The 24,205-nt window shown below is 67.1% G+C and overlaps 1 protein-coding gene across 1 annotated transcript; it reads left to right on the forward strand.

Annotated features, from left to right (window-relative positions):
• Window positions 1-1,603: 1,603 nt before the first annotated feature.
• Window positions 1,604-23,294, forward strand: GGA2 (golgi associated, gamma adaptin ear containing, ARF binding protein 2). The gene is made up of 17 exons (XM_036225237.1): window positions 1,604-1,788; window positions 7,814-7,898; window positions 8,631-8,706; window positions 9,500-9,598; window positions 10,420-10,543; window positions 11,618-11,721; window positions 12,921-13,001; window positions 13,444-13,581; window positions 15,329-15,410; window positions 17,038-17,163; window positions 17,796-17,915; window positions 18,181-18,209; window positions 18,461-18,594; window positions 19,225-19,382; window positions 20,071-20,240; window positions 20,985-21,095; window positions 21,643-23,294. The coding sequence occupies exons 1-17, from the start codon at window positions 1,680-1,682 to the stop codon at window positions 21,751-21,753; spliced, it is 1,857 nt and encodes a 618-aa protein (XP_036081130.1). The 5' UTR covers window positions 1,604-1,679; the 3' UTR covers window positions 21,754-23,294.
• Window positions 23,295-24,205: the final 911 nt, after the last annotated feature.

Genomic DNA, 24,205 nt, shown 5'->3' on the forward strand with positions numbered 1-24,205 from the left:
TTTCAAGAGGCAAACATGTTAAAGATTTTACTCAAGTCTCAGTGAAGAAACGTGAGACGAGGCACTTTTATAGGTCAGGAATATTGACATGAATGTGCAAATGGAGGCAAAACTGGATTTTCCACAGAGAGGGTGTGCCCTACACCCCCACTACCCCCACCCCCACCCCGCGGAATTCTTTCGCATGTCTCTAGGTAAGAATGACTCTACTGCTTTCTGTCATGCACAGTTTAGGACGTGCAAGGTAATTCCCAAGAACCACGACCAGCTAACAGAAGTGCGTGCTCTACACAAAGCATAGTTTCCATTGAAATACAGAATTTCCTCTGCCCGGGGAAGCCCACAGCCAGGAAAGCCAGTCCGGCCTTTGCAAACCAGGAAGTGGGTTCACACCAGCCACCCCGGCTGCAGCACCTGTATCCTGGATGTCCAGCCTCCGGAGCTGTGGGAAATGATGTCGTCGCCTGGGCCACCCACTCTGTGGTACGTCGTTACGGCAGCCCAGGTTTGCTAAGATAACAATGGTAACAGGTGTATGTGGAGGAGAACCCGGCACAGCAAGCGGGTCAGCCGCTCGCCCTTCAGGGGAAGGTTCGGGGTGATTTCCGCATAGAGAGGTGCTTTGGGCACCCATCAGATGGAGACGTGTGGAGCCAGGCTCATTCTGGAGCTGAGGTGGCACGGGAAACACACTTTTTGACTTTGTGTCTTTATCTGGGGTCGGGCTGGGACCTAAAGTCCCATGGAAGCTACCTCTTACTCCTTCCACGGTTCAGTTGGCCGTTCATCAGAAACTTGTTGGTACTGGTGTGCCGGGCACCATTCTAGGTCCTGGGATGCAGAGGTGGACAGAGCAAAGCCCCTGCTCGTATTCGCGGGGTGAGACAGGTCATGGAGTGCAGGGACGAGTTCGTACTTCGAGGGAGATTATGCCTGGCATGGACAGCACACCGTCCTTCCACGTCCTGGCCTTTCATGGTCGCAGCTGTCTCACACTCTGTTCTAGGTAGCTTTCAGCACGGTAAGCGATTCTTACCTAGGGACATGTGAATCAACCCTGCCAGCCGGAAGGACAGCCCTCGCTGCTGGCAGAAACGCTCGCTTTGTGTCTGCTCGCGCATCTGTTCTGACATTCTTCTGTCTGAATTTGCCCTTTTTCTGACTTCTCTGGAACGGATTATAGCATTTGCTGGGTTCCCTTGCTTCGTTAAAGCTGAAGAGAATATTTAACACGTGTCCGTTTCATAATGTACGAGAACCATGACTTTTTGGGGGGTGGAACTCCCCTTTAACTGATAGCAAGAAATAGCACGCCGATGGTGTAATGTGTTACGGTTTAAATAAAGCAGGAGGCGGAGGGAATGAAAGCGCCGAAAGAATCAGCCCGTGTCAAACCTCGCACTTTAGCGGTCGCGTCCTGCCCTTTGCCTGGCATGTCTGCTTGCGAAGGGCCGGGGGCCGCCGGCCTCGGAGGGGTTGTTGGCTCCCTTGGCTTGGCCCCGGGGGCCGGTGGGCGGGGCACCGGGGCGGCGCGCAGGGCGCCTGCGCGGGGCGGGGCCGGGCGGGCGTGTCCGCGCAGGCCCCGCCCCCGTCACGTGCGGCCCCGCGCCCGCCGCGTCGGCAGCCGGAGCGCGCCAGCCGGCGGAGGCAGCTGGAGGCAGGGGTTCCCGGGCCTCACCATGGCGACGGCGACGGCAACATCGGTGGCGGCCGGGGCAGGGCCCGCGACGGGGGCCGAGCCGGCCGGGGGGCCCCCGGGGGCGGCGGCGGCACTGGAGCTGTGGCTCAGTGAGTAGCGGGCGCCCCGCGCGCGAGGCCCCCTGCCCGCCTCCCTCCCCGCAGGCCGGGCGTGTGGGTCACCGGGGACCCGAGGGAGGCCCCGCCGTCCCGCGGCGGTGCGGGAGCAGTACTGCAACGGCCGCCGTCGGCCGGGACTTCAGTGCCCGCCCAGCACCGAGCCGACGCCTCTCAGCCGCGGCCAACGGGGTGTGCACCGCGCTGTAGCCACGGGGACGCTTAGGCCCGAAGGGACCCCTGTACCCTTGGGAGCTGGGAAGGGTCTCTGCTGCCGCCTTTCAAGTCGGAACCAGCCCTTCTGACCGTGGGTGCCCACTCTGCGCGGACCGCTTGCGGGTCGCGCCTCGCGCAGGTGGACGCCCGTCCTGGGGGGCCAGGTGTCACTACTGTCCCCGTGCTGCCGAGGAGGGCTTGAGCGTCAGAGGATGAAGAATGCGTGCCTTGTATCGGGCCAGCTCGGTGCCTAACACGGCGTCCTGCCCGCAGGCATTTCTCGGGGTGGGGGGAGTCCCAGCCGGTTAGAACAGCGCTGGGGGCAGTGCGCAGAGGGGCGCGCCTGCGTGGCCAGCGGTGGCAGGAGCTGGTTTGTTTTCCTGGGCACTGTCTTAGCAGACATAGCATTTGAGTGGACAGTGGAGGTGACAACGTTTCAGACACAGGAAATGGCGTGTGCAAAAGCTGGGGACAGGAGGCTGGAGCGTTCTGGGAGCAGGAGGTCCGTGCTGCTGGGGGGCAGAGCCTCAGGAGTCCGCAGAGGACGCAGCCGGCTGACGGGGACCCCTCCCCAAGGGGCCGAGGGCTGCCGCAAGTCCCTTAGTTTATCCTGTTGGGGGCCGTTAGTTTATCCCGCTGGGGGCGGGAGCATCGGAGTTTTAGTGGGAGAATTCCTGGTCAGGGATACCTGTTAAGTCATCACCTGCAGCCCCGTGGAGCTGAGCTGGTTAAGGAGCTGAGGCTCCAGGCAGGGAGAGTGGGTTGAGAGCCCTCTTGGAGGTAGGGCCAAGGCACTGGGGTGGAGAGAGGGAGTAACAGGCAGGCTCGGCCGGCAGACAGGAGGCCAGAGACGTGGGGGAGTGGGTGCGGGTCCCAAGTGTCAGCCCCGGCCGCCGGGGGCTGGCAGATGCCTCCCCGGGAGCAGGGGCTGGTTTAAGGAGGAGACGACGGCTGAGTCGTGGAGGTCGGGTGCTGTGGCCCAGGTGGACACCGAGCCCCAGGTTGCGTGAGGGCTGGGGGGAGCTCGGTCTTCGGCGAGCCTGCCCAGGGAGCCGCGAGTGTGGAAAGCAGCGGCTGCAGTGGCCGGCGGGGGGCTGGGCAGTGAAGCGGACGGGAGCAGTAGCCTGAAGAGTCAGATGGCAGACGCGGGCAGGGGCAGAGAGCCGGGACGGGGGGCGTCCGGGTCTCGGGAGGGCTGCAGTGGTAGGTGGCTTCGCGGCTGACGGGCGGACTAGAATGAGGAAGAAGGGGCCCGGGGCCCTGGCAGCGAAAAGCCCCGTGGTGAGACATCTGTGAGCTGAGTGGCTGGACGAGGGAGCCCCAGAGGAGGAGGCTTAGGCCGGACTTGCGGGAAGGTCAGGTGGGCTGGGTCAGAGGACAGGCAGCAGCTGCCCTGCAGGAGGGGAGAGGGAACTGTGAACCAAGGCGGTTCTTCCAGCCGTGCTGGGCTGATGCCCGCGGTGGCCGGATCTTCCGGCTGGGAACTGATCTTTTTATGTGAGGTCTCTTGAGTTTTTAAAAGCTGGCCCTGGCTTTGAAATGCCCCAGGAGGAGCGGAGAAGGTGGACTGTGGTTTAAGCCGGGCGCTGAGGGTGGCGTGCGGCCACTAGAGGTGGCACAGCAGAAGGACAGGGCCAGAGGGGTGGCAAGGCGGGAGTCGTGGAAGGACTGCGCTGTGGACCCAGGCTGGACGGAGAGGGACGCCGCTGAGGGGGCTCCGGGGGCCGCTGTGCTGCGGCACCGACTCCGGCCCTGCGTGTCTGAGACGGAAACGAGCCCGAACCCGCCCGCCGGTCGTGAGGGCCGAAGGGCTTAACGCCGGCCGGCACGCAGGGCAGCGCCTGGCACACGCCTGGCACACGCCCGACCGCGCGTGGCACACGGCACACAGGACGTGTCGGCCGTCGTCCTCGTCAGTCTCCTCAGTTGCGAGGGGCAGAAAGCAGAGGCGTGTCGGCGCACCACGAGAAGTGAAGGAAGGGCGCCGGACCGGGGACCTGGGACCTGGGACCTGGGACGGGGAGGGACGGTGCCCCGGGGGCATGCCGGAGCCGGCCCGGAGGCTCGTGCTTTGAAGGCGCACACAGCAGCCTCTGCGCACCCAGGGCCCCCCCACGTGGTGGTTTTGGCCATCGCTCGTGTGGCTGCACACGTAGCTGCCTCCTCCTCCCAGATGCCTAGTGGGCTGTCGTCGGCCTGAGCAGTCCCCGGCAGAGCGCGCTGTCCCGCGCTCGGGGACGCTGGGCCTGCCAGTGAGCGTGGCCCGGGGTCGGTCTCTGAGCCCCTTGCGGCCATCGCCTGGACCCCTCCCCACTGCTGTCGCGCCTCTGTCCGGCTTCCCTCGGGGGTCAGCAGCGTTAGGATGGCAGCGTGTTCCTGTCCCCCAGCTGCTCAGGGGCTGAGCCCATTCTTTACCTTGGAGGCCAGCGCGGGTCAGCCCTGCGCCGGGTTCAGCCTTCAGCGAGTGCCTTGTGGAGTGACTGCTGGCTGGGCGGGTCGCCATGCGCCTCCTGCAGGGGGACCCCCCCTCCAGGGGCTGCTGTGGAAGGATCGAGTTCCAGATGTTCCCTGGAGACTGCCACCCACAGCCTCGGGGCTCCCAGAACAGCGCAGGCTGCTCCTTGGGCAGGGTCGGGGCCTGGCCCTGGAGGTCGGGTGGCAGCTGGTGCGAGATGATGCTGCTTCTGCCTTAGGCACCCTAGAGGGGCGACGTCACTCCCAGCTGGAGTCTCAGCTGGCTCCTTAACGCCAGCTCACTGTGTAGCCCCCTCGAAGTGACCGAGACGTTGCCGTCTTCAAGGCCGTCTGTGGCAGCAGGGTGCGCCTCGTCCTGCCCCCGTGCTGGACGAGTAAACCACCTTGGTGGCAGGGGTGGCCGTGCTCAGTGCCTGCGGGCCGTGACCGAGCCGAGAAGCAGGGCAGGGCTTCTTTGCGTCTGTCCCTGGCCATGCCCACTCTGACCCCTAGCTGCTCCTTGGGGTCACTGGTGCCAGCAGCTGTGGCTGGTGGCTGTGGCCGGTCCTCTGGGAGTCGTGTCCCCTGGAGAAGCTCCAGGCTTCTGAAATAGCTTGGCAGCTGGGCTTGCGTGTGCGAAGCCCCAGTGACTTCAGAACGGAGTGGCCATCTCCCGGACCAGCACCGTGTCCAGCCAACTGGCCGGAGTCTCATCGTAGAGGACGAACCATCCATTCGTTCATTCAGTAAACGTCGAGCCGACACCTGTCCTAGGCTCGGAGCCTGTGAGGGTGGTGGGCCTCGCCTTGGGCAGCTGATAACTCAGTGGCCAGCTCCCAGAGAGGGGGCTAGGACCCCACCGAGGGCCGCGTGGGCCCTGGCGTCGGGCAGGCCCGGGACCGCATTCGTGATGGCCGCTGTCTCGTTCGTGGCAGGCGGGTTTCTCCTGTGAGGTGGTGAGGTCACAGGACCAGCCTCGGTTCTGGGGGTTTCAGGACAGGGGTCCTCGGGAAGCGCCTGGCGTGGCATCCGGCTCACAGCAGCTGCTCGCGGACGGCGGGTGTGGTGACCGTTGCTGTTCTGCGGGGCTCTGGGAAACCTTGCGCGAATCCTCACGTCGCATAGAAGAGCTGCGCTCACACCTCACGGCTCTCCCCGCAGCGTCCCCGGGCGTCCGGCTCCGGGCCGTGGCCGGGCCACCCAGAGGCTCCTCCCTCTCCCAGGAGGACTGGCGCCCTTCGTCCTCCCTGCACCGGGGGCGGGCGTGCCGCCTGCCCGGTCTGCTCCCCGACGCCTGCTGAATGCCTCTGAGGAGCCAGCCGCTGACCGCGCGGGGAGAGGGAAACAGGATGCTTGCTCGTGCGGAGTTATTTTAGGCGGGTCAGACCCCCTGACCAGGACCTCTGGGAATCACGCCTTCTGTGACCCATTTTGTGAGTGACTGTCCTGCGCTCGCGGGCAGGGGTTTTCCCTGGCTCTGCGGGGAACGGGGGCTCCTGCCATGGCGCGTTGGAGGCCCCCGAGGGGCGGAAAGGCGTGAGCGCGTGTTTGTGACGGGGACGGCGGAGACGGAGTGTCCTAACGAACGACGAGGGTAGCTGTTCCTTATTGATCACCTAGTATCGGCTGCTGTACCGAGCGCTTCAGACACCGTCTCCTTTAAGTCTTGTGACTGTCCCGGGGGGAAGACACCGGGTCCTGACTAGTTGAGGAGCAGGCTCAGGGAGCCCGGGGACGGAACCGGAACCGGCAAGGGGCGGAGCTAGAGCGCCTTGTAAGTGGACAGGGAGAAAGGGTCTTCGGAGGGGGCAGAGGCGGCTCCCGTTTTGGGGGTGGGGGGAGGAGAAGAGAGGCCCGGGGAGTGTTGGAGACGGAGGGGCTGGGACCCGAAGGGTGGGCGGTGTTCCCAGACGAGCCTGGGAGAGGAGCCTGGAGGAGGGGGACTGTGCGGGAGTCGGCAGTCCCAACCCTCGCTCTCCTTTGCCACCGTCTCTCACTGAGAAGGAGCCGGCGGGTGGGAGGACGGGCGACTGCCTGCCCTTCGAGTCTCGCTGTTGAGCTGGGGACACCCAGGACGTCCACGTGACGGGAGCGTGGCCGCAGCGGGAAGTCACGTGACGGGAGCGTGGCCGCAGCGGGAAGTCACGTGACTGGAGCGTGGCCGTAGTGGCAGGGGCTTCACCGCGGTCCCCAGGGGTCTGGAGGAACCGGAAGGGGAGGGGATCAGGGGCCGGTGGTGGGGAAGGGGGTCGAGGGGGGAGATGGTGTCCAGTGGCCCGGACGTCTTCGCAGAGCTGGGAGGGCCTCGGTCAGGGCCAGGAAGCTGTTCACTGGAGAGGCAGGGGCCCGGCTGGACGTGGGGTCTCAGCGACTCTGTGTGGGTGCGGCTTGTGGGCGGAGACAGCAGGGAGAGGGGAAGAAGCCGTGGCCGCCCGCACCAGGGAGGTGCGCACCCCAAACTCCAGGACGGTGGGGGGGTGTGCGCCCCAAACTCCAGGACTGGGGGGCGTTGCACGCCCCGAACTCCAGGACTGGGGGTTGCGCGCCCTGAACTCCAGGACCGGGGGGTGCGTGCCCCGAACTCCAGGACCAGGGGGTGCGCTCCCCGAACTCCAGGACCGGGGGGGTGGGTGCGCGCCCCGAACTCCAGGCGGCAAGGACGGCCCGCCCTCGGTGGGCCGTGGCCTCCCGTCAGGTGTCCGGCAAAGCCGCCCTGGGTCCCTGCTGCTCCTGGCTGTGCCCTGATGCCCTGCCACGCTCAGTGTCCTCGGGTTTCCCCGAGCCTGGGGACCCTGGCGTGGGTGGCTCGGGGTCCCTGGAACGTGGGCGGTGGCAGGGATAGCGTCTGAGGAGCGGGGGCGAGCAGGTTCCCTGCTCAGACTGGACGCGCCGCGGTGTGTGGCGAGGCGTCTCATGCGGCCTGGCTAGGGAGGGCATCACACGCCGCGGCTTTCGTGTGGGGTCCCGCGTTTGCAGAGGTGGTCGGAGGGCCGGGTGGAGCCGCCCAGAGCCTCGCGGTGTGTTCCATTCTCCTGTCACAGCTAAGAAACGTACACGTGGCCTCCAGGGGCTGGCCCCGCGCGTCCTGGTCACAGGGCCGTCACAGGGCCGCAGCGGGGGAGCCCGGACGAGGGCGCAGGGCGGCAACAGCAGCCTGTGTGGTTGGGGCCGCGTCGCGTGCCACACCCTGCACCCGGGCCCTGGCGGCACGGGCGTGGCCCTCCGCGTCTGCCTGCTTGGTCCCGTCCCCTCGGGGTGCGATGTCACAGCCCTGGGCTGCCGTGCGTTTGGGGGGAGGAGATGCGTGTCTTTCATCATGCTTGCTGTAATCGTTTTATTTTCTCGGCAGATAAAGCCACAGACCCAAGCGTGTCGGAACAGGACTGGGCTGCCATCCAGAACTTCTGTGAGCAGGTGAACACGGACCCCAACGGGTAAGGCGGCCTCCGCGCACGCCGGGCTCCGGGGCGCCTCCAGCGGAGCGGGCGCCGCTTCTCAGGGCCGCTTCAGCAGCGAGGCTTTCTCTTGTCTCGTCCCCTTCGCGGTCCGCTGGCGGTGTTTTTCTAGAAATAGCAAATTCATGTATATTTTTCTTCTAAATATTAGAATAGGCGGTTTGTGACTGGCAGTCTAAAAAAAGTTGAATAGCGCCTTGAACAGTCCGCGGAGGCGACCTCGAGGGTGCGTTGGGAGGGGCGGAGGGCAGGAGATGCGTGCCTGCCCCTCGGCCGAGGGTGCCCCTCCCGGAGACAAGGCGGGGGGCGGGGCTGGGTCGCTGTCGGCCCGTCTCCAGAGCATGTGGTGGGACCGAGAGGCGAAACCGTTAGTCCGGCCGCTCACTCGGCACGTGGCTGAGTGCGCAGCGTTGCGAGATGAGCAGGAAGTTCGCTCGTGTTTACCAGATGTTCACCGTCCCGCAGGCCGGGCCCGAGCAGCTCACGACGGTGCCCCAGCCCGGCCCCCTGCTCAGTTCGCAGCCTCAGGGGTGCGCTGGCCGGGCCGGGGCGGGGCGGGAAGGGGCTGGCCGCCTCCAGAGGCCGGTGCGTGGGCTGCGAGCCCGTCACGTCCCACCTGTGTTCTGGGGCCGCGCTGGAGGGGCATCGACCCGGCCCGGTGGGCGAGTTCCTCGTCTCCGCCCGGAGTACAGGCGTCTTTGTCCCCCGCAGCCCGACCCACGCACCCTGGCTGCTGGCCCACAAGATCCAGTCCCCGCAAGAGAGGGAAGCTCTGCACGCCCTGACGGTGAGCTTGCCCCGCGCCTCAGGCCGCTGTCCTGAGCCAGGGAGGGCCGGCCCCCGCCCCGTTTCCGTGTGGCGGGTGCCTGCGGTTCCCGCTTGCTGCCCATGAGAAAGCAGGCCGCGGGGAGCCTGGGCTCCGATGCCTGCCTCGATCTCCCTGGGGGGCAGCCCCGAGCCCGCTGCAGGGAGGCGGGGGCAGGTTCTGCGCCTTCTGGCCTTCGTGGATCAGGGCTGGCGAGGTCAGGGCCCAGGGGCCAGACCAGTGACAGAGGAGCCGCCCTGGGTGAGGCCCGGAGCCCTGCGGCACACACGCCTGGTCTGGGGCGCAGCCGCTGTTGCCAGACGTGCGTCTGGGCCCTTCGTTGCAGGAACCTCCTGCTTTTGAAGAAAAACTAAAAAGTGTAGATCTTCACCCGAATCCCCTGGATCCGTACCAGTGATTAATTTAAAAGGTGGAACAGGGTGGGCCGTGTGGTACCCTTGGCCCTGAGTGCCAGCGGGAGGCTGTGGCTTAGCAGGCTCGGGCCTCACCCACCTCCGTGCCATGCACCCGACGAGTCTTCTTAAAAGATGGGGTCCCCTCAGGGGGCACGTCCCCCTGGGCTGTTTCCTGGGCACGGACCTGTCGCAGCAAGAACAGACAGATGTCTTTTTCTTAATCTGAAAACGTCACCACTTCTCTCAAACTCCGTGCCCTCGCAGTCTGAGCAAACGCTGCCCTGGCTCCGGGGGGCGCCGCCAGACTGGGGTGCTGCTGGAGCCAGCGGCTGCCCCGTACCGGGGCCCTGTGTCCGCAGGTGCTGGAGACGTGCGTGAACCACTGCGGGGAGAAGTTCCACGGGGAGGTGGCCAAGTTCCGCTTCCTGAACGAGCTGATCAAAGTGCTGTCCCCGAAGGTGGGTGTCCTGGGCCTGACCGCCTGCCCCGGCCCTCTTGCTCCTGCAGGCCCGATGGTGCCCAGGCCCCACAGCTGTCTCAGGCTCGCGGGGGCGGAGGGAGGTGGCCTGGCACGCGGAGCCTGCTCACCCCGATCACTGCCCTTTGCGGGCAGCATCTCCCAGCCCCCGGTGGGGGTGGCTGGGCGCGTGGGCGGGTGGGCGAGGAGCGAGGGGCTCACGCTGGGAGGCCAGTGTCTTGGGAGAGATGGCACGGGGCACCAGGTGTGGCTCGAAGTTCACGGCACTTCCGGCCTCGTCCTCTGCACCCTCCGTCCTGCACCTTCTCACCTGCCGTCTCACCTGCCGTCCTGGGTGACCACCCCCGCGTCCGCTGTGTGTCCTCCAGCGGAATGCAGTCCCTTCTGGCACCGGCCGCCCGGTCAGGGCAGACCCTGCTCGTGCAGGGCTCAGCCCGCCCAGACCACTCCGGCTTCAGACGCAGCCGCGAGTCTCAGGTGTCCCCAAGTCACTGCTCTTCTGCCTGACCAACTCCAAAGTTAGGGGTCCTGGGACCCCTGCCCCGGCTCCATCGTTACTGGGGAGACCAGCACGCAGGACAGCGTTGCACTCCGCTTTCCCTGGGGGCAGGGGCAGGGGGCGGCAGGGGCAAGGGCAGGGGGCAGCTGCCGCCGGAGTGGCGTGGGCACGGCCGATCCGAGCCTCAGCCGTCGTCTTAGACTCTGACAGCTCGAACCCCTGGGGAGGAGCCCTGGGCCCGCAGACCGGCCCCTCCCCCGCGCGGTCCCCCCGGCCGCTGTAGTTCTCGCTCCTCCCTTCAGTACCTGGGGTCCTGGACCACGGACAAGGTCAAAGGGAGAGTCATCGAAATGCTGTTCAGCTGGACGGTCTGGTTCCCAGAGGACATCAAGATCCGCGACGCCTACCAGATGCTGAAGAAGCAAGGTGCCCCCCGGTCGCTCCCATGCCTCCCCTCGCGGCCCTGGTTCCTCCTTGCGGTTTTGTGCGTCTAGCGCTGGGCACCTTGTTGGTCAGCGGAGACGGAGGCGCGTGGCGACCGGGAAGGGCAGGCCGTGCCTTGCAGTGGGCGGCCCTCCCTGCGCCCGGTCTCTGCTGCGGGCCGCCGCCGGCAGGTGGTGGCCCCGCCCTCGCGGCCGCTGTTGCTCAGTACTCGGCTGGCCACCCCGGGGCCGGTGGCATCTTCGCGGCTCTCCTGAGCCTCGTCTGAGGGCAGCACCTGGTCCCTGGTAGCGGCGGGGCTGCCGGTCATCCTGCTGCACCCTGCCTGTGACACCGACCCCTCTCCGTTCTGCCTTCCCGCTGCAGTGGGGTGTCAGGGCTGCTCTGGGGGCCTGGCCCCTAGCGGTCTCAAGCTTTCAGTCTGGAGGGGGAGCAGCCTCCGTGGGCCGCGTGGCCTCTGCCACCTCTCCCCAGAGGCCTCGCCCGGCCCAGAAGCGGGTGTTGCCACGTGGGCGGAGCCCCCCGTGGTGGTGGAGGTGCCATCCCTCTCCCCCACGGCACGTCCCTCCTCAAGCTTTGGGCCGCACGCTTGTCACCCCGAGCCCTCGGCTCCCTGTGGGCTGCAGAAGAGCCCGTCGCTGCCCCGTGTCCTGTCTGGGTCAGAGGGTGCAGCGCGCCTTGCTGTGTAGGACCCGGGGTCACGTGCCCCTTGTCTCGGGTCCCGCGGAGGAAGGAGCCGGCCTGTGGCAGACCAATTCCCCTGTCACGTGCCCTCGCACGGCTGCTCCTGGGGTGCTGGGGCCCTGAAAGGATCTGAGCCCCGGGAGGGCATAGCCAGCAGAGTGCTCGGTACGCTCACGGCCACAGACCGCTGGCCGAGCCCGCGGCTCTGCCCTTAGTCGTGCTGACGGCCCGGTCTGTGTGCCGGTTCCCTGGGCTTTGCCGGGGCGGACGTGGGGCTGTGGGCGGGTCCGGGGCCCGCCCCCTTCAGCAGTGTTGGCCCCCCAGGAGGTGGTGGGTCCCGCCTGGGTTCTTAACTCCATGAACCGCACGTTTTAGGGATCGTAAAGCAAGATCCCAAGCTGCCCGCGGACAGGATCCTGCCCCCGCCCTCCCCCCGGCCCAGGAGTTCCATCTTCGATGCCGATGAAGAAAAGTCGAAGGTGAGGACCTCCTCTCGGGCCCGGGGCCAGCCCGGAGTCTGCCCACAGCCCTTCTCGTCGGGCCTCTGGCCCCGGGAGGATAGGGGAGGGCCCCGCGGGCTCTCCGGGGCGGGTTCTCAGGAGCGAGGTGGCACCAGCTCGGGGTGCTGTCTTCGTGGGTGGCTGTCAGGTTACCTGCCACGTTCTTGGCGCCTGCACGTCCTCTGCAGGGGGCCCCGTGGAAGGAGGGCACACAGGGTGACCCGGGTGGGCAGTGCCGTGTCGGTCACATGTTGTGGGCACCAGGCCGGGAGGAGGCTGGGCATGCGTTGGCCTGGGTCCCCTCTGGCACCAGTGAGCCTGGGCCCACCCCTCCTGCCGCACCTCAGGATGGCTGCCCCTCAGACACCAGTGGGGAAAGGGGTAAGGGAGGGGGCGAAGCAGAGGCCTGGACCCCGGGAGCCTCGAGTGGGGAGGCGCCCGGGGACACCGGTGGGCAGTATGCAGGTCTGGAGCGTGCAGGCCGCGAAAGTTCCTGGCTGCGGGTGTCCCTGGGTCCCCAGTGCTTTGCAGCTGTGCCTCTCCCGTGCCCCACCTTCGGGTCCAGTGGTCTGTGGCTGCGCGGTCCCCACAGGCCGCTGAGCGGGGCCATGCTGCGTCCTGGCTGCTGTGGCCTCAGTGACGGGGGCGGGGGGGAGCAGGGAAGGAGCAGGCGGGACTCCGAGTCCCGAGTCCCGTGTCCCGTGCACAGCTGCCCCCACTCCTTGGGGCTCGGCGTCCCCACCCGTCCCACAGAGCGGATGAGCTCTGCACGCCAGGCCTTCTGCGGGGCGCCGGGGGGAAGGGAACAGGGTCCCCAATGCCTGCCAAGTCGTAGGGCCCACGGTCTGGGACAGCCTTGGCCCTGCGACGACGGGGCCGGAGAGTTCTCTCGCTGCGAGTCCCCAGCACCCCGGTCTCTACCCACTGGATGCCAGCAGCATCCCCAGTTGTGCCAACCACAGTGTCTCCGACGTGTCCAGGTGTCCCAGGGGATGGAGTCCCCCCCCCGCCCTGTGCCCACTGAGCGCGGGTCTGTGGGGGTAGTTGTGACGCTCGTGGCCCCGCCGCACTGCGGGGGTTCGGCCGGGTGCCGCAGCTGGAAGGTGTTGGCTCCTCTTGCTGACGCTGCCTCCGGCGTTGACACGGACGGCTCAGCCACCTGCTCTGTCACTCTGCAGCTTCTGACGAGGCTCCTGAAGAGCAGCCACCCCGAGGACCTGCAGGCCGCGAACCGGCTGATCAAGAATCTGGTCCAGGAGGTGGGTGTCTGCCGCGCCCCGCAGGCTGGCGTGCAAGGCCGGGCAGTGCACGTGTGCGTGTGTGTGCGCATGCACTTGTGTGTGTGCACTTGTGCGTGTGTGCATGTGCAAGTGTGTGTGTGTGCATGTGCACGTGTGCTGGGCTGGGAGCAGGCGCGGCCTCCTGGCCCTGAGCTGGGACAGGGGCTCCCAGGCATGTGCGACGGATCCGGGTGTGGGAACCAGTTTCTCAGGGATTAAGGCAGGAGGGACAGAGGAGGAGGTCGCCGTCCCCAGCGGCATGGTCCCCTGCGGGAAGCTGGGCCCTTCGCACGGTCTTCCCCCACTGAGCAGACTCTGCCTTGCACGCGGTGGCTTCCTGACGCCCCTGCCGCCCTCCGCCCCGGCTTTCTCCAGGGCTTCCGCCCCCTCACGTCCTCACGTCCGTCCTCCTCCCCCACAGGAGCAGGAGAGGTCGGAGAAGGCCTCCAGGAGAGCCGGCACTGTGAGCGAGGTGCGCAGCCACGTGGCAGCCCTGCGGGAGATGCTGGGCGCCCACCGCAGGCCCGGGCCGGCGCCGCCGGACCAGGGGGCCCTACAGGTAGCCGCACGCGGGAGGCGGGGGGCCGCATGCGTGGGGGGCGTGGTCGTGGGCTTCGACGCGTGTACGTCCTCGCGCCGTCACCAAGATCGGGCGTCTGCACGGGCCTTGGCGCCCCTCCCTCGCCTCCCGGTCCCCAGGCAGCCGGCCGGCTGCGCGTTCCCATTCGTCTGCATTTCCCAGACTCGTGCCAGTGCAGCACGGCGGCTCGCACCCCCTGCACTCCCCGCAGCCCCCGCACCCCCGCCCCGGCGTCAGTGCCAGCCCCGCCGACAGCCGTCGCCCCCCGCGGTTCTGCTCGTGTGGCCCGTGCTCCGCGTCCCTGCGCGTCCGTCGGCCACACACGCCGTGTCTGGAGAGGCGTCTGCTCACGTCACTGGCCCGTTTTTTGTTGGGTCGTCTCCCTGATTTTCAGTCGGCAGAGCTCTTTATCCTGGGTGCAAAGCCCTTACCGATTTCCTCCCATTGTGGGGGCTGCATTTCCACCGTTTTGACTGTGTTTTGAGCAGCTCGGTCTTTCGTTTTCTGGTCTGTTGCTGCGGCCTCGGCGTCACGGCTCAGAGGCGCCGCCTGGCGGAGGCAGGCGGCGGTGACAGGGACGCACGTCTGAGGCTCCCGCGGGCCTCTGGGCGCAGCGCTCTGCCTCCCCCTGCAGGCCGCCTGCACCTCCGCGCACGTGCCAGCTCCCCGTCACCCCGGTGCCACGGGGCGGAGCCACAGCGGGCGGAGCCCTTCCCGGGTCCACGCCCCCGGGGGATAGCAAGCCCCGTGTGGCCCGCAGGGCTCATGGACCTGCCTGGCCAGGCAGCGCTGACCAGGATCGCGCCGAGCTGTAGAGGGGACCGCGCCGGCCGTCCCCTGTGGGAGGAGGGGACTGCGCTCGGGGCGGTCGGTGGCCTTGGGCTGGGCAGATGCTGCAGAGCGGGTCCCCTGTGGCGAGGCCGCAGCAGCGCTCCGGGCGGTTGGCGTGGTGGGCTTCAGAGCGCCTCAGCCCAGGCGGTCAGCCGCTGCGAGGCAGGAAACAGAATCCCCACGGGTAAAGCCGAGGCCGGGAAACGCGGCACGTCGGCGTCGCCAGCGGCTTCCTGAGCCGAACCCGAGTCAGGCCGGCTCGCTGACCCCGCGGGGGCGCTGTCCACTGCGCCCCACATCAGGGTCCCTTCTGCAGGCCGCTCAGCAGGAGGGGCGGAGCCACCGCAGCAGGCGGAAGGGGGGCCTTCCTGCTGCCTCCCATTCTCTCGGGCTGCACGCCCCGCCCCCCCGGGCGGGGACGCAGCAGGGGCCCGGAGCGTGAGAGAGTCGCTGGGCTCACTTGCTGGCGGGAAGCCTGAGGTGCCTAAGCTGCACACCCTCCCCCACAGTGCACCCCAGGGTGGGGGGACCCCGCCAGGCGTTGGGGGTGGTTCTGGGGAGCCAGCGGGGTCGTGGGAGTATCACGAAAGGTGCCCTGGTATCAGCAGCATTCGGCGGGGAGTCCCATCAGTGACGTTCGGGGGCGGGGTGTCAAGTGGGAGCAGGCTCGCCACCCCCGTCGCGGGGCCCTCTCTGCACGGAGGCCTGGTGCCTTTATCTGTTGGTTGAAAACCACGAGGTTGGCCCTGCCCCTCTCTGAGCAGCAGCTGCCGTGTGACTTCAGACCCACAGCCCTGCCCATGGGGCCGGCGAGGGGCCTGGAGCCTGTGCCGCGTGCCCGGGGGACGCCCGGGCCGGCCGGGCGCGAGGGCCGACGCCGAGCTCTGTCTTCTAGGTCGTGTACGAGCGCTGTGAGAAGCTGCGGCCCGTCCTCTTCCGGCTGGCGAGCGATGCCACCGACGACGACGCCGCCCTGGGTAACACGTCCTGCTCGGCCCGGGGGGCGCCCGGGGGCGGCTGGGCCATGCCGCGCGCCCCACCGCGGGGCCGGGAGCCAGGCCGCGTGGGCGTCGGGTTTCATGGCGTCCGGCTAGGGAAGCGCGTCGTGGCCCGCGTTGACTTGAAACTGATTTCGAGAAGAATCTAGATTGGGCAAGAAATCAACAGCAGGTCTGGGGCCTGGGGGGTGGAGATCACCCGTGTGGACCGGCGGGAGGCGGGCAGAAGGAGCAGACTCCACCCAAGGCCGGGGGAAAGGGCGGCTGCCCCAGGGGGCCGGCTGCAGCTGCACGTGGTCATCTCGGAGGGCCCCGCACCTGCGGGCACTGGGCAGGCGCCCCAAGGGGGCGGGCTGATGGCCTGGGGGGATAGCGGGCCATTCTGCCCAGCACCTGTGCACGGCACCGACGCCTCTGAAACTTCCACGTGGAACAGCGCCGAACCCCTCAGGTGGGTCTCGGAGTCACTCGGCGCAGGCATCCTGCAGGCTGTCACTAGCGACCTGCTCAGGCCCGTCGTCCGATCTGTTCAGTCTGTTTGAAGCAAATGCCGAGCATTTCAAAGGACGCAGCAGCCGGCGCTCGGGGCCCTGCTCTCCGTCTCTCGCCGGCCTCCCCTCGGCTCTTAGCAGCTCGTTCAAAATCAGAGCCAGAAGGAAAAGCCACGCTCGGCTGACGTCCTCCAGGCCTCGGCGACGCCACCCTCCCTCTCCGTTCTGCGCGGGGAGCCGGCCTTTGGCTCGTGGCCTTTCTCGCGCCCGTTTTCTGACGCGTCCCCTGTGGCGTTCAGCCTCGTACGTTCCTGATGCTTCTAGTAAGTGGTCAGATTCGGGTTCAGTTGTGGCGGCGGGGCCCGTGGTGTGTGCCGCTGTTTTCTGAGGCGTAGGCGTTGTCTAAATCCTCGGTGTTTTCTCTGATTGCCGTGGAGTCGGAGGTGATTCCGGTTCTAAGCAGCCTGTCCTGCCAGGTAAAACACTTTGCCGGGTGAACGGGACCGCACGTTGTCAGTTCGCAGCCTCTGTCCCGTTAACGGCTGGCAGGAACTGATGGTTGGTCATTCTCGAGAAGTGGCCCCTAGCTCTCGGCCCACGGACCCCCCGGCCCTGTTGCTCTTCCGTCCCCGGCGAGAGGTGTTTTGGGGTAAAGCAGGCCGCGAGAGGCACGTGAAGTCTTTGGAATCCAGGGCGCGTCTCATGCTCCGGGGCGTCTCGATTCGGGTGTCAGGTCCTCGCCGGGGCTGCTTGGCTCATGTTCAGGACGCGTGCGGCGTACAGGTGGGAAGGTAGATCGGCATCCGCACCACGTCGACACAGCAGCTTTCGGTTCAGTTCTAGATGAATTACAGCAAGGCCGTCGTTTCTCGGCGGTAGGAGCCACGTTTCCGGTGCCGTGCCAGGTAGTGCGGACGTGGGCGGTGAAAACATTCGGTTCCTCCTTTAGCCGGGGCACGGAGAGCGTCGGGGTCCAGGGGCCGAGTGCCTGGGCCCGTCGGGGTCTGGCGCGCGACCTGGTGGCGAGCCGTGTGGCAGCCGCTCCGCGGAGCAGCGCGCAGAATCGGAGGTGCTCGCTAGCCCAGCCCGGGCCCCTCTCTCCTCTCGTCCTCCAGCGGAGATCCTGCAGGCGAACGACCTCCTCACCCAGGGCGTCCTGCTGTACAAGCAGGTGATGGAGGGCCGCGTCACCCCCGGGGACACAGGCGCCAGCGCAGCGGGGGACGCGCCCGTCGCCAGAGGTGTGTGCCGAGCGCCCCCGTCCCTGCCCTCTGCCTGGGCCTCAGGGCGTTCCGGGCGGGTGGTGGGGATGGGGGGACGTGCCCTCGCTCCCTTCCTCGAGAGAGGTGCATTTATCACCCAGCCGTCGCGCGTGCCGTCGTGAGCCCACTTCCAGGCTGGCTGTAGGCAGAAGCAGGCGGCCGTGTTGCCTCCCGGCTACCCTCCCCGCCTCGTGAGAGCCGGCCGACAGGAGCTGCGGCCCGGGCATGGCCTCCCCGTGGTCCCCAGTGCCAGGCACCAGGGCGCTGGAGTCCTGCTGAAAACGCAGGTCCTCGGGTCCCGGGCGGGAGCCCCTGAATCCAGGCGGCCTGGAGCCGGGCCTGGGGCTCTGCCCTTTTTCAGGCACTCCAGGAGAATCTGATGAAGTCCCGGAGGGCTCTGGGCAGGAGAGGGCAGCTCCGCCACTGTGTGGGGCGACCAGGCCGTCGGGGGAGCCTGAGTGCTGGGGCAGAGGGGGGCAGACCTCTGCTCCTTCATGTTCCCGATGCCAGCCGCGGGGCTGGGAGGCTCTGGGGGTGCAGGGCGGGGTGGGGTGCCGCCTCTGACCCAGAGGCTGTGGGCGGACTGCAGGCTGACTGCCCTGACCTTTCAGCCTTTCAGACTGCGGCAGGCTGTGCGGGGGGCTGCCTGATCGACCTGGGGGCAGGCGACGGGCCGGAGCAGGCGGGGCCCGAGACGCCGTCTTTGCTTGGCCAGGACCTGGCAGCCTTAGGTGAGCCGGGGTGTCTGCCGGGGGGTGGGGCGCAGCTGGCCCGGCTCGCTGCTTTGGGGGCCCTTAGGGGCGCGTACCCGTGTTCAGGGGCGGCGGCGCACAGAGAGGTCAGCCCAGCCCGCCCCGCGCTTGGTCTCGGCTTCGTGGATGAGCGGGGTGGCTGGCAGCTCGCGCGCCGTGGCTCCGTCTGTGTTCCAGGAGGCAGGCGGGGCGCCCTCTCCGGCCACACGGGTGGGGTCACCGGCATGTCTCTCTGCTCCCACAGGCATCGGCGAAGCTGCAGCTCCCAGCAAGGTGAGGACGCTCGGCCCTGGGCCGCGGGCCTGCCCTCGGGGTGCCGTGGCGGCAGGGACCACGGCCTGGCCAGAGCCTGCCTCAGCTCTGCCGTGCGCTGCCTCCGGCACCCCGCCCCCCCCTCTCGCAGCCCTGCGTGTCTCGGCCCGGGCTGCGGGGGCTTCGGCGGGGCCCGGAGGGCGGTGCCACACCGCCACCTGGCTCGTGGTCCCTCACACCGGGCCTCACGCCAGCCCTTCCCGGCTTGACAGGGCGCCGGCCCAGGCTGCCGTCAGGAGAGGCGGAGCCCCGCCGCCGGCGCCACGTCGGGCCACAGTGCCCAGAGCCCCTCCGCGGAGAGCAGCCTCCTGGACCTCCTCACCCCGCAGCCCCCCGCCGGCCCGCCGTGAGTCCCCTAGGCGGGGGGCAGGTGGCGGGGAGCACTCCGGGCTGCTGTCCCTGCCCGGGGCCCCGGGGCCGGGCCTCTTGGGTGCGCACCTCTCCTTCCCGCTCATTGCTGTTGGGGACGAGCCCGCCTCGGCCAGGACCTCGGAAAACGGCTTTGTCGAAGGGTGTCGCACTCGTGATGTGGCTTGGTGTTTGCAGGCTGGGCTTTTCCTCTTGATTACAGTGTAATTGGAAATTAACACGACTTGATCAGCAGGAGAATAGTTAACATAGAAAGTTCCAATTATCACCTCAAAGACAATGTCAAATGTTCTCACTTTGCTTTTTTCCGTACGCGTAGTAGAATGTGACTGGCTTATTTTTACACAAATGTAATCATGGTTTACAAACCACGCCAATGGGTATTTTTTCATACCCCATAATATCTTTGGCACACCTCCATATCAGTTTATGTAAATTTGCCTCATTTTTTCTGCGGGTCACGTAATAATTCGCACACGCGCACACACTCTCACTATGCACACACATTTGTATCTTTTCCTCCTTGTCTTGCTCTTCAGAACCTGATCCCAGGTCCCTGGGATTCTCCGCTGTCCTTGCTAGTCTGGACCCCTCCTCTTCCTTTCAGGAATTACGTTCCACAGAAGAGTGTCCCTGAGGAGGTGGCGCCAGGCACCAGGCCGTGCCCAGGCTGGTCGTGGGATGCCGGCCCCCTGGCCTCGTCCCCGTCCTCCCAGGACACACCCCTGGCGCACGTGTCTGTGCCCCTGGAGTCCGTTAAGCCCAGTGAGTGCCGTCTCCCCGTTTGCTTTCTTCCTCTCTGTTGGACGCGCGGCCCGTCCACCCTGGGTTTGGAGGGCGGCTCGTAAGCTGGGGGAGCCCAGTGGGGAGCTGGCCTGGGGACGGAGGGCAGGAGGTGGCGTCTGGTCTCTCAGCTAGTGCTTTTCGTGCCCTGTGCTCGGTCTTGGCTTACCCTGGAGGCTGTTGGCAGGCAGGTCCGCGTGGGGCCTGGGGCCGCGGGTTGCAGCTCCAAGGACTCTGAGCGCAGATGGCCTCACCTCCCTCTCTGTGTCCGTCGCCTTTTCCTTGTGTTTCCTAATTGAGAGTTAAAACGGTCCCAGGGGGTTTCTGCTGGAACGCCATCCCAGGCGTCACTGCGAAGGGCTCGGCCGCCTGTACGGCTTCGTGAAGCCAGACGTGAGCGGGGTGTGCGTGTGGTCGCCCAGGGGCCCCGGGGGCCAGGCCCAGGCACCAGCAGCGCTCGTCCCTGGGTGGGACCCAGGGTGTCTTCAGTGCATTCTGTGACGTCCGGTGTTTTCCATAGCGTTCTTAACATGATTTAGTCGGGATCACGTCCCTCTTCAGACCCGAAAGCGGCAGCGAGCTCAGGGTGGGGCGGGGGGGGGGGGGGTCGGTTTGGAGGGTCGGGAGGCCGAGCAGAGGGCGCGGGTGGTGACGCGCGCCCTCCCCGCAGGCGGCCTGCCTCCCGTCGTGGTGTGCGACCGCAGCGGCTTCCGGGTCCTGCTGCACTTTGCCCAGACCGGGGCCCCCGGCCACCCCGGGGTGCAGGTGCTGCTGCTGACCATGATGAGCACGGCCCCCCAGCCCGTGCAGGACGTCATGTTTCAGGTGGCCGTGCCCAAGGTGAGTGTCCGCCGCCCGGGCCTGTGACCCGGGGCCTTTGCCGGGATGTTGTCTTTCGGTCAGGTGCGAAGGGCAGAGCCGTCGCTCCGAGCAGTTCGAGGTGACTGGGGAACCGTATTGGCGCGTGTGCTGGGGACTCCGGGACCCTGGCTTCGGGTGCGGCTGGACCCCGGTGGGTTCCCAGGTGGTTCCTTAAGAACCGGTCCCTTGTCATCCGCCTCTGTCCTCCTCGTTGGGGCCCGGTCTCCACAGCTGTCAGCAGAGCTGCACAGCCACGTGGTCCTTGACCTTTCACCTTGAAAGCAGCTGCCTGGCACGAGGCCTGCGCACGCTCGCCCGGGAGAGAGGGCTCCAGCCAGCTTGGGTGTTGGGCTCCCCATTCTCAAGGGCCCCAGGGCCCCCCGGTCAACATCTGTGCCCGAGTCACCAGATTCAGGGCGGGGCCGGTGCCGAGAGGAAGGGCTCAGGGCAGAGACAGGTGCGGGAGCGCCAGCCCCGGGGGGCATCTCTGTGACCGCCGCTGTGCTGCGAGCCAGTAGCCCGAGGCTCAGGAAGGCTGCTCCTTCTGCCCAAGGTCACTGAGCTCCGGAGAGACAGAGTTAGGGTTCAGGCTCACCCTTGGTGTGCAAGGTGCTGGCGTGTGGGCCCTGCCATCGGGGCCGGGGTGCTTGGCTGCTGGCACTGGGGCTGCAGCCCACCAGGCCTGACTGACTGACACATGCTGGATCCCCCCACCCCCCGCAGTCGATGAGGGTCAAGCTGCAGCCGGCGTCCAGCTCCCAGCTGCCCGCGTTCAGCCCTCTGACACCACCAGCCGTCATCTCGCAGGTGCTGCTGCTCGACAATCCCCACAAAGTATGTGCTGGCGTCTCAGGCAGCGGGAGGCGGGGCCCCGGACGCGGGAGGCGGGCCCTGGACGCGGGGGGCGGGGCCCGGGCGCGGGAGGCGGGCGGAGGTGCATGAGGCCTTGCCCTGCCATCTCCGGGGTGGTGGGCGGTGCTGGCGCGCTGTCCCCTCTGCCAGCCTGTTTTCCCCTGGGGCTTATTGAAAGACACCCTGTGACCAGATCCTCTTGACTGGGAGCCGAGGGAGTGGCACACCCTCCCCAGTGCGTGTGGTCCTCTGAAAGGGCGGGGCCCGTCTGCCTGCCTGGGCTGGCCTCTGAGCAGAGCAGTGGGCACCCGGGAACGCACAGTGTGCCCGGCCCCCCAGGTCGCGTGCCCGGTTCTCCCGGTATGTGTAGTCCCCCGGGGCCTGGCCAGGGCGTCCCGTCATCGTTGGGGGAGCCCGCACCTGGGTCGGGTTGACGTGCACCCAGAGCGCCTTGGTGACCGTGGGGCAGGGAGCTTTTCCTCTGGGCTGGTCTGTCGCTCCCACGGAGTCCCCGTCTGTCCTCACCCAGGAGCCCGTCCGGCTGCGGTACAAGCTGACCTTCAAGCAGGGCGGACAGCCCTTCAGCGAGGTGGGAGAGGTGAAGGACTTCCCCGACCTGGCGGTCCCGGGCACCGCCTGACTTATCCCGAGACACAGACTCGTCCTGACGTCAGGCACTGCAGGCCGACCTCTGCCCTCTCCTGCAGACGTGTGTGCGCGCGTGTGACTGCGTGTGCACGTGCGCGGGGTGGGGTGCGGGCACCGGCGGGGCCGAGCCTGCCCGCAGCCCCTGTGCCCCAGCCCCGTGCGCGCCGTGCGCCGGGCGCCGAGCCCACCTCGCTCCGGGTTCCGATGGGCCGCCGGGGTCGCCCTCCGTGTGCTGTTGCCTTGTCCTTCGTCCGCTCTGTGCCTTGTCAGCCTCTGAGGCTCGGCGGAGCCCGGGCTGCTGTCCTGGGGTCTGGTCTCCGGGCAGAGTGGCCGCGGGGGCTGCTTCCGGGGAAGCCCCGACCGCACCCCAGCAGGGTGCCGCGCGCTGGGGTTCGGCAGCTCTTCTCCGTGGAACGCTGTCGCGCCGTGTCCCCAGCAAGGGCAGACGGGCCGGCCACACCCTTCACCCTGTGCCTTCGGCGCCCCGTTTCCCCGGCAGACGGGAGGGCGGGGCCCCCGCGCCCTGGGCCGGGCATCCTGTCCGCGCTCTCACTCAGGACCCTCACCCCCGCCCTCACCCCCTTTCTCGCCGAGCATTCACTCAGAGCCCTTCGATGGTGACACAGTGCCAGTCATCGTAAGTCCTGGCTCGCAGGCCCCCCCCCACCCCCCGTCTGTCACCGTCACCAGCCGAGATGAAGGACCGATGCAGATAGACGTGAGGAGAGCCCAGAGTGACCCAAGTGGTGACACAGGGGGCCGTGAATAAATGCCGTGTGGCAGGCGCACTTCACGGCGTGTTGTGAGTGGGGGGCGTGAGCCCCTGCGCTTGGGCCAGCAGGCCTGCGGGGAGCCGTCGCCTGAGGGCAGAGGCGGGCTTCGGGGAGGGCGGGACCTGACGCCCCACATCAGCGGAGACGAGGCCCGAGGCTATGAGCCAAGCGGGAGAAGAGACGTGGATTTCTGCCACACTCCTGGTTTGCAGAGAAATTCAAGTTTCCAGTCAGGACTGAGCGCCCGCCGCATGCTGGGCTGTGCGCTGGGCCTCCCACGGGGAGGAGGAGGGGCACTGGCTGCCGGGCACGGCCGGGGACCTCAAAACCCCAGCCGCTGCCCCCTGGGCAGGATTCTACCTCAAACCAGAAGGCTTGTTTGGGGCTTTTTATCACAGAATCTGGCACTATACAGTCCGACCTTTCCACTTCAACATACAGTGGGAAGTCCACACACACTGGGGTCCGGGCCAGGTGCTGGCAGCCGGCGGTCCCCAGCCTTTGTGGCGCCAGGGCCCGTGCCCGATGGGCTGAGGCGGGGCTGAGGCGCTGGCCAGCGGCTGCAGATACCGATGGAGCTTCGCCCGCTTGCATTCTGCTCTGCGGCCCGGTTCCTAACAGGCCACGGGCCAGTCCCGGGACCGGTCCCAGGGGTTGGGGACCCCTGCTTTAAAAGGTCACTGGGGGTTGCTGATTTCTAAGCAAATGTGAAAACTCATAAAACAGATAAACGATGGGACGAGCTCCTCATTTAGCATAACGCACGTGAGACTTATTTTCACCTGAAGTTACTTCGATGTAGCTTTTTTGGCTCTAGCGATTTCATATTCTGTAAGCGATGCTGGGCCTGCGAGGATGTTCCAACCGGCCGGCAAGGCTCCTGTCCCACGGTCCAGAGGAGAGCCCGCGTGTGTGTTGGAGCTCGCTTCTGGGGGGGCGGGCACCCCGCCTGGGTGCAGTGGGCGGGTGGGGGCCAAAGCGGCCCTGGTGCATGTCATCAGGTTTAGTCACGTTTAGTGACCGCGCAGCGTGTGGCCATCTGCCCAGAGCCGGGTGCTGCAGCACTGGACTCCGCAGGGAAAGCTCCCTGCCCGCCCCCCATGCTGGCGGGAGACCCGGCCCTCCGGCCAGTGTTTCCTGCCCTGAACCCCTGTTCTGGGGTCCTCACCCCCAGTTCCTGCCTCGCCCCTGCAACTGCTCCCCTTCCTCTGTCCCTTAAACAAGTGTCCTCGCGGCTTAGTGCGTAGGGCCGTCCTGAGCACATGTGGGCCGTCGTCCACCAGGAGGTCCTGGACCTCCATCTCAGCCCTCCCCCTCCGTGCTGACGTCAGAGCCGGGCTTTGCGTCAGGGATGTCCGTCCCGATGGCCGCCCCTGCCTCCAACCCAGATGCTTCCAGTGGAGCCCGGCCGCCTCTCCTCCTCCCTCTCACTCTTACCTGAAAGCACCCATCTGGACCCTCGATCCCGTTCCGCCTACACCCACTGTGTGCTCGCCTCATCTGGTCTGCATAGCTAATGTTACCACACCTCGCCTTCCCCGAATTCACGGCCGTCACCTGCTTCTCAGTCCTCTGGGCCAGCACACTTGCCACCACCAGAATTCCCTAACTAAGCCCTGGATCCACCGCTGAAAAGTTACGAATTGCTTCCGAATGACCGAAAAATGATGC

Source organism: Rousettus aegyptiacus, unplaced genomic scaffold, assembly GCF_014176215.1.
Source record: "Rousettus aegyptiacus isolate mRouAeg1 unplaced genomic scaffold, mRouAeg1.p scaffold_m13_p_8, whole genome shotgun sequence".
Lineage (NCBI taxonomy): Eukaryota > Metazoa > Chordata > Mammalia > Chiroptera > Pteropodidae > Rousettus > Rousettus aegyptiacus.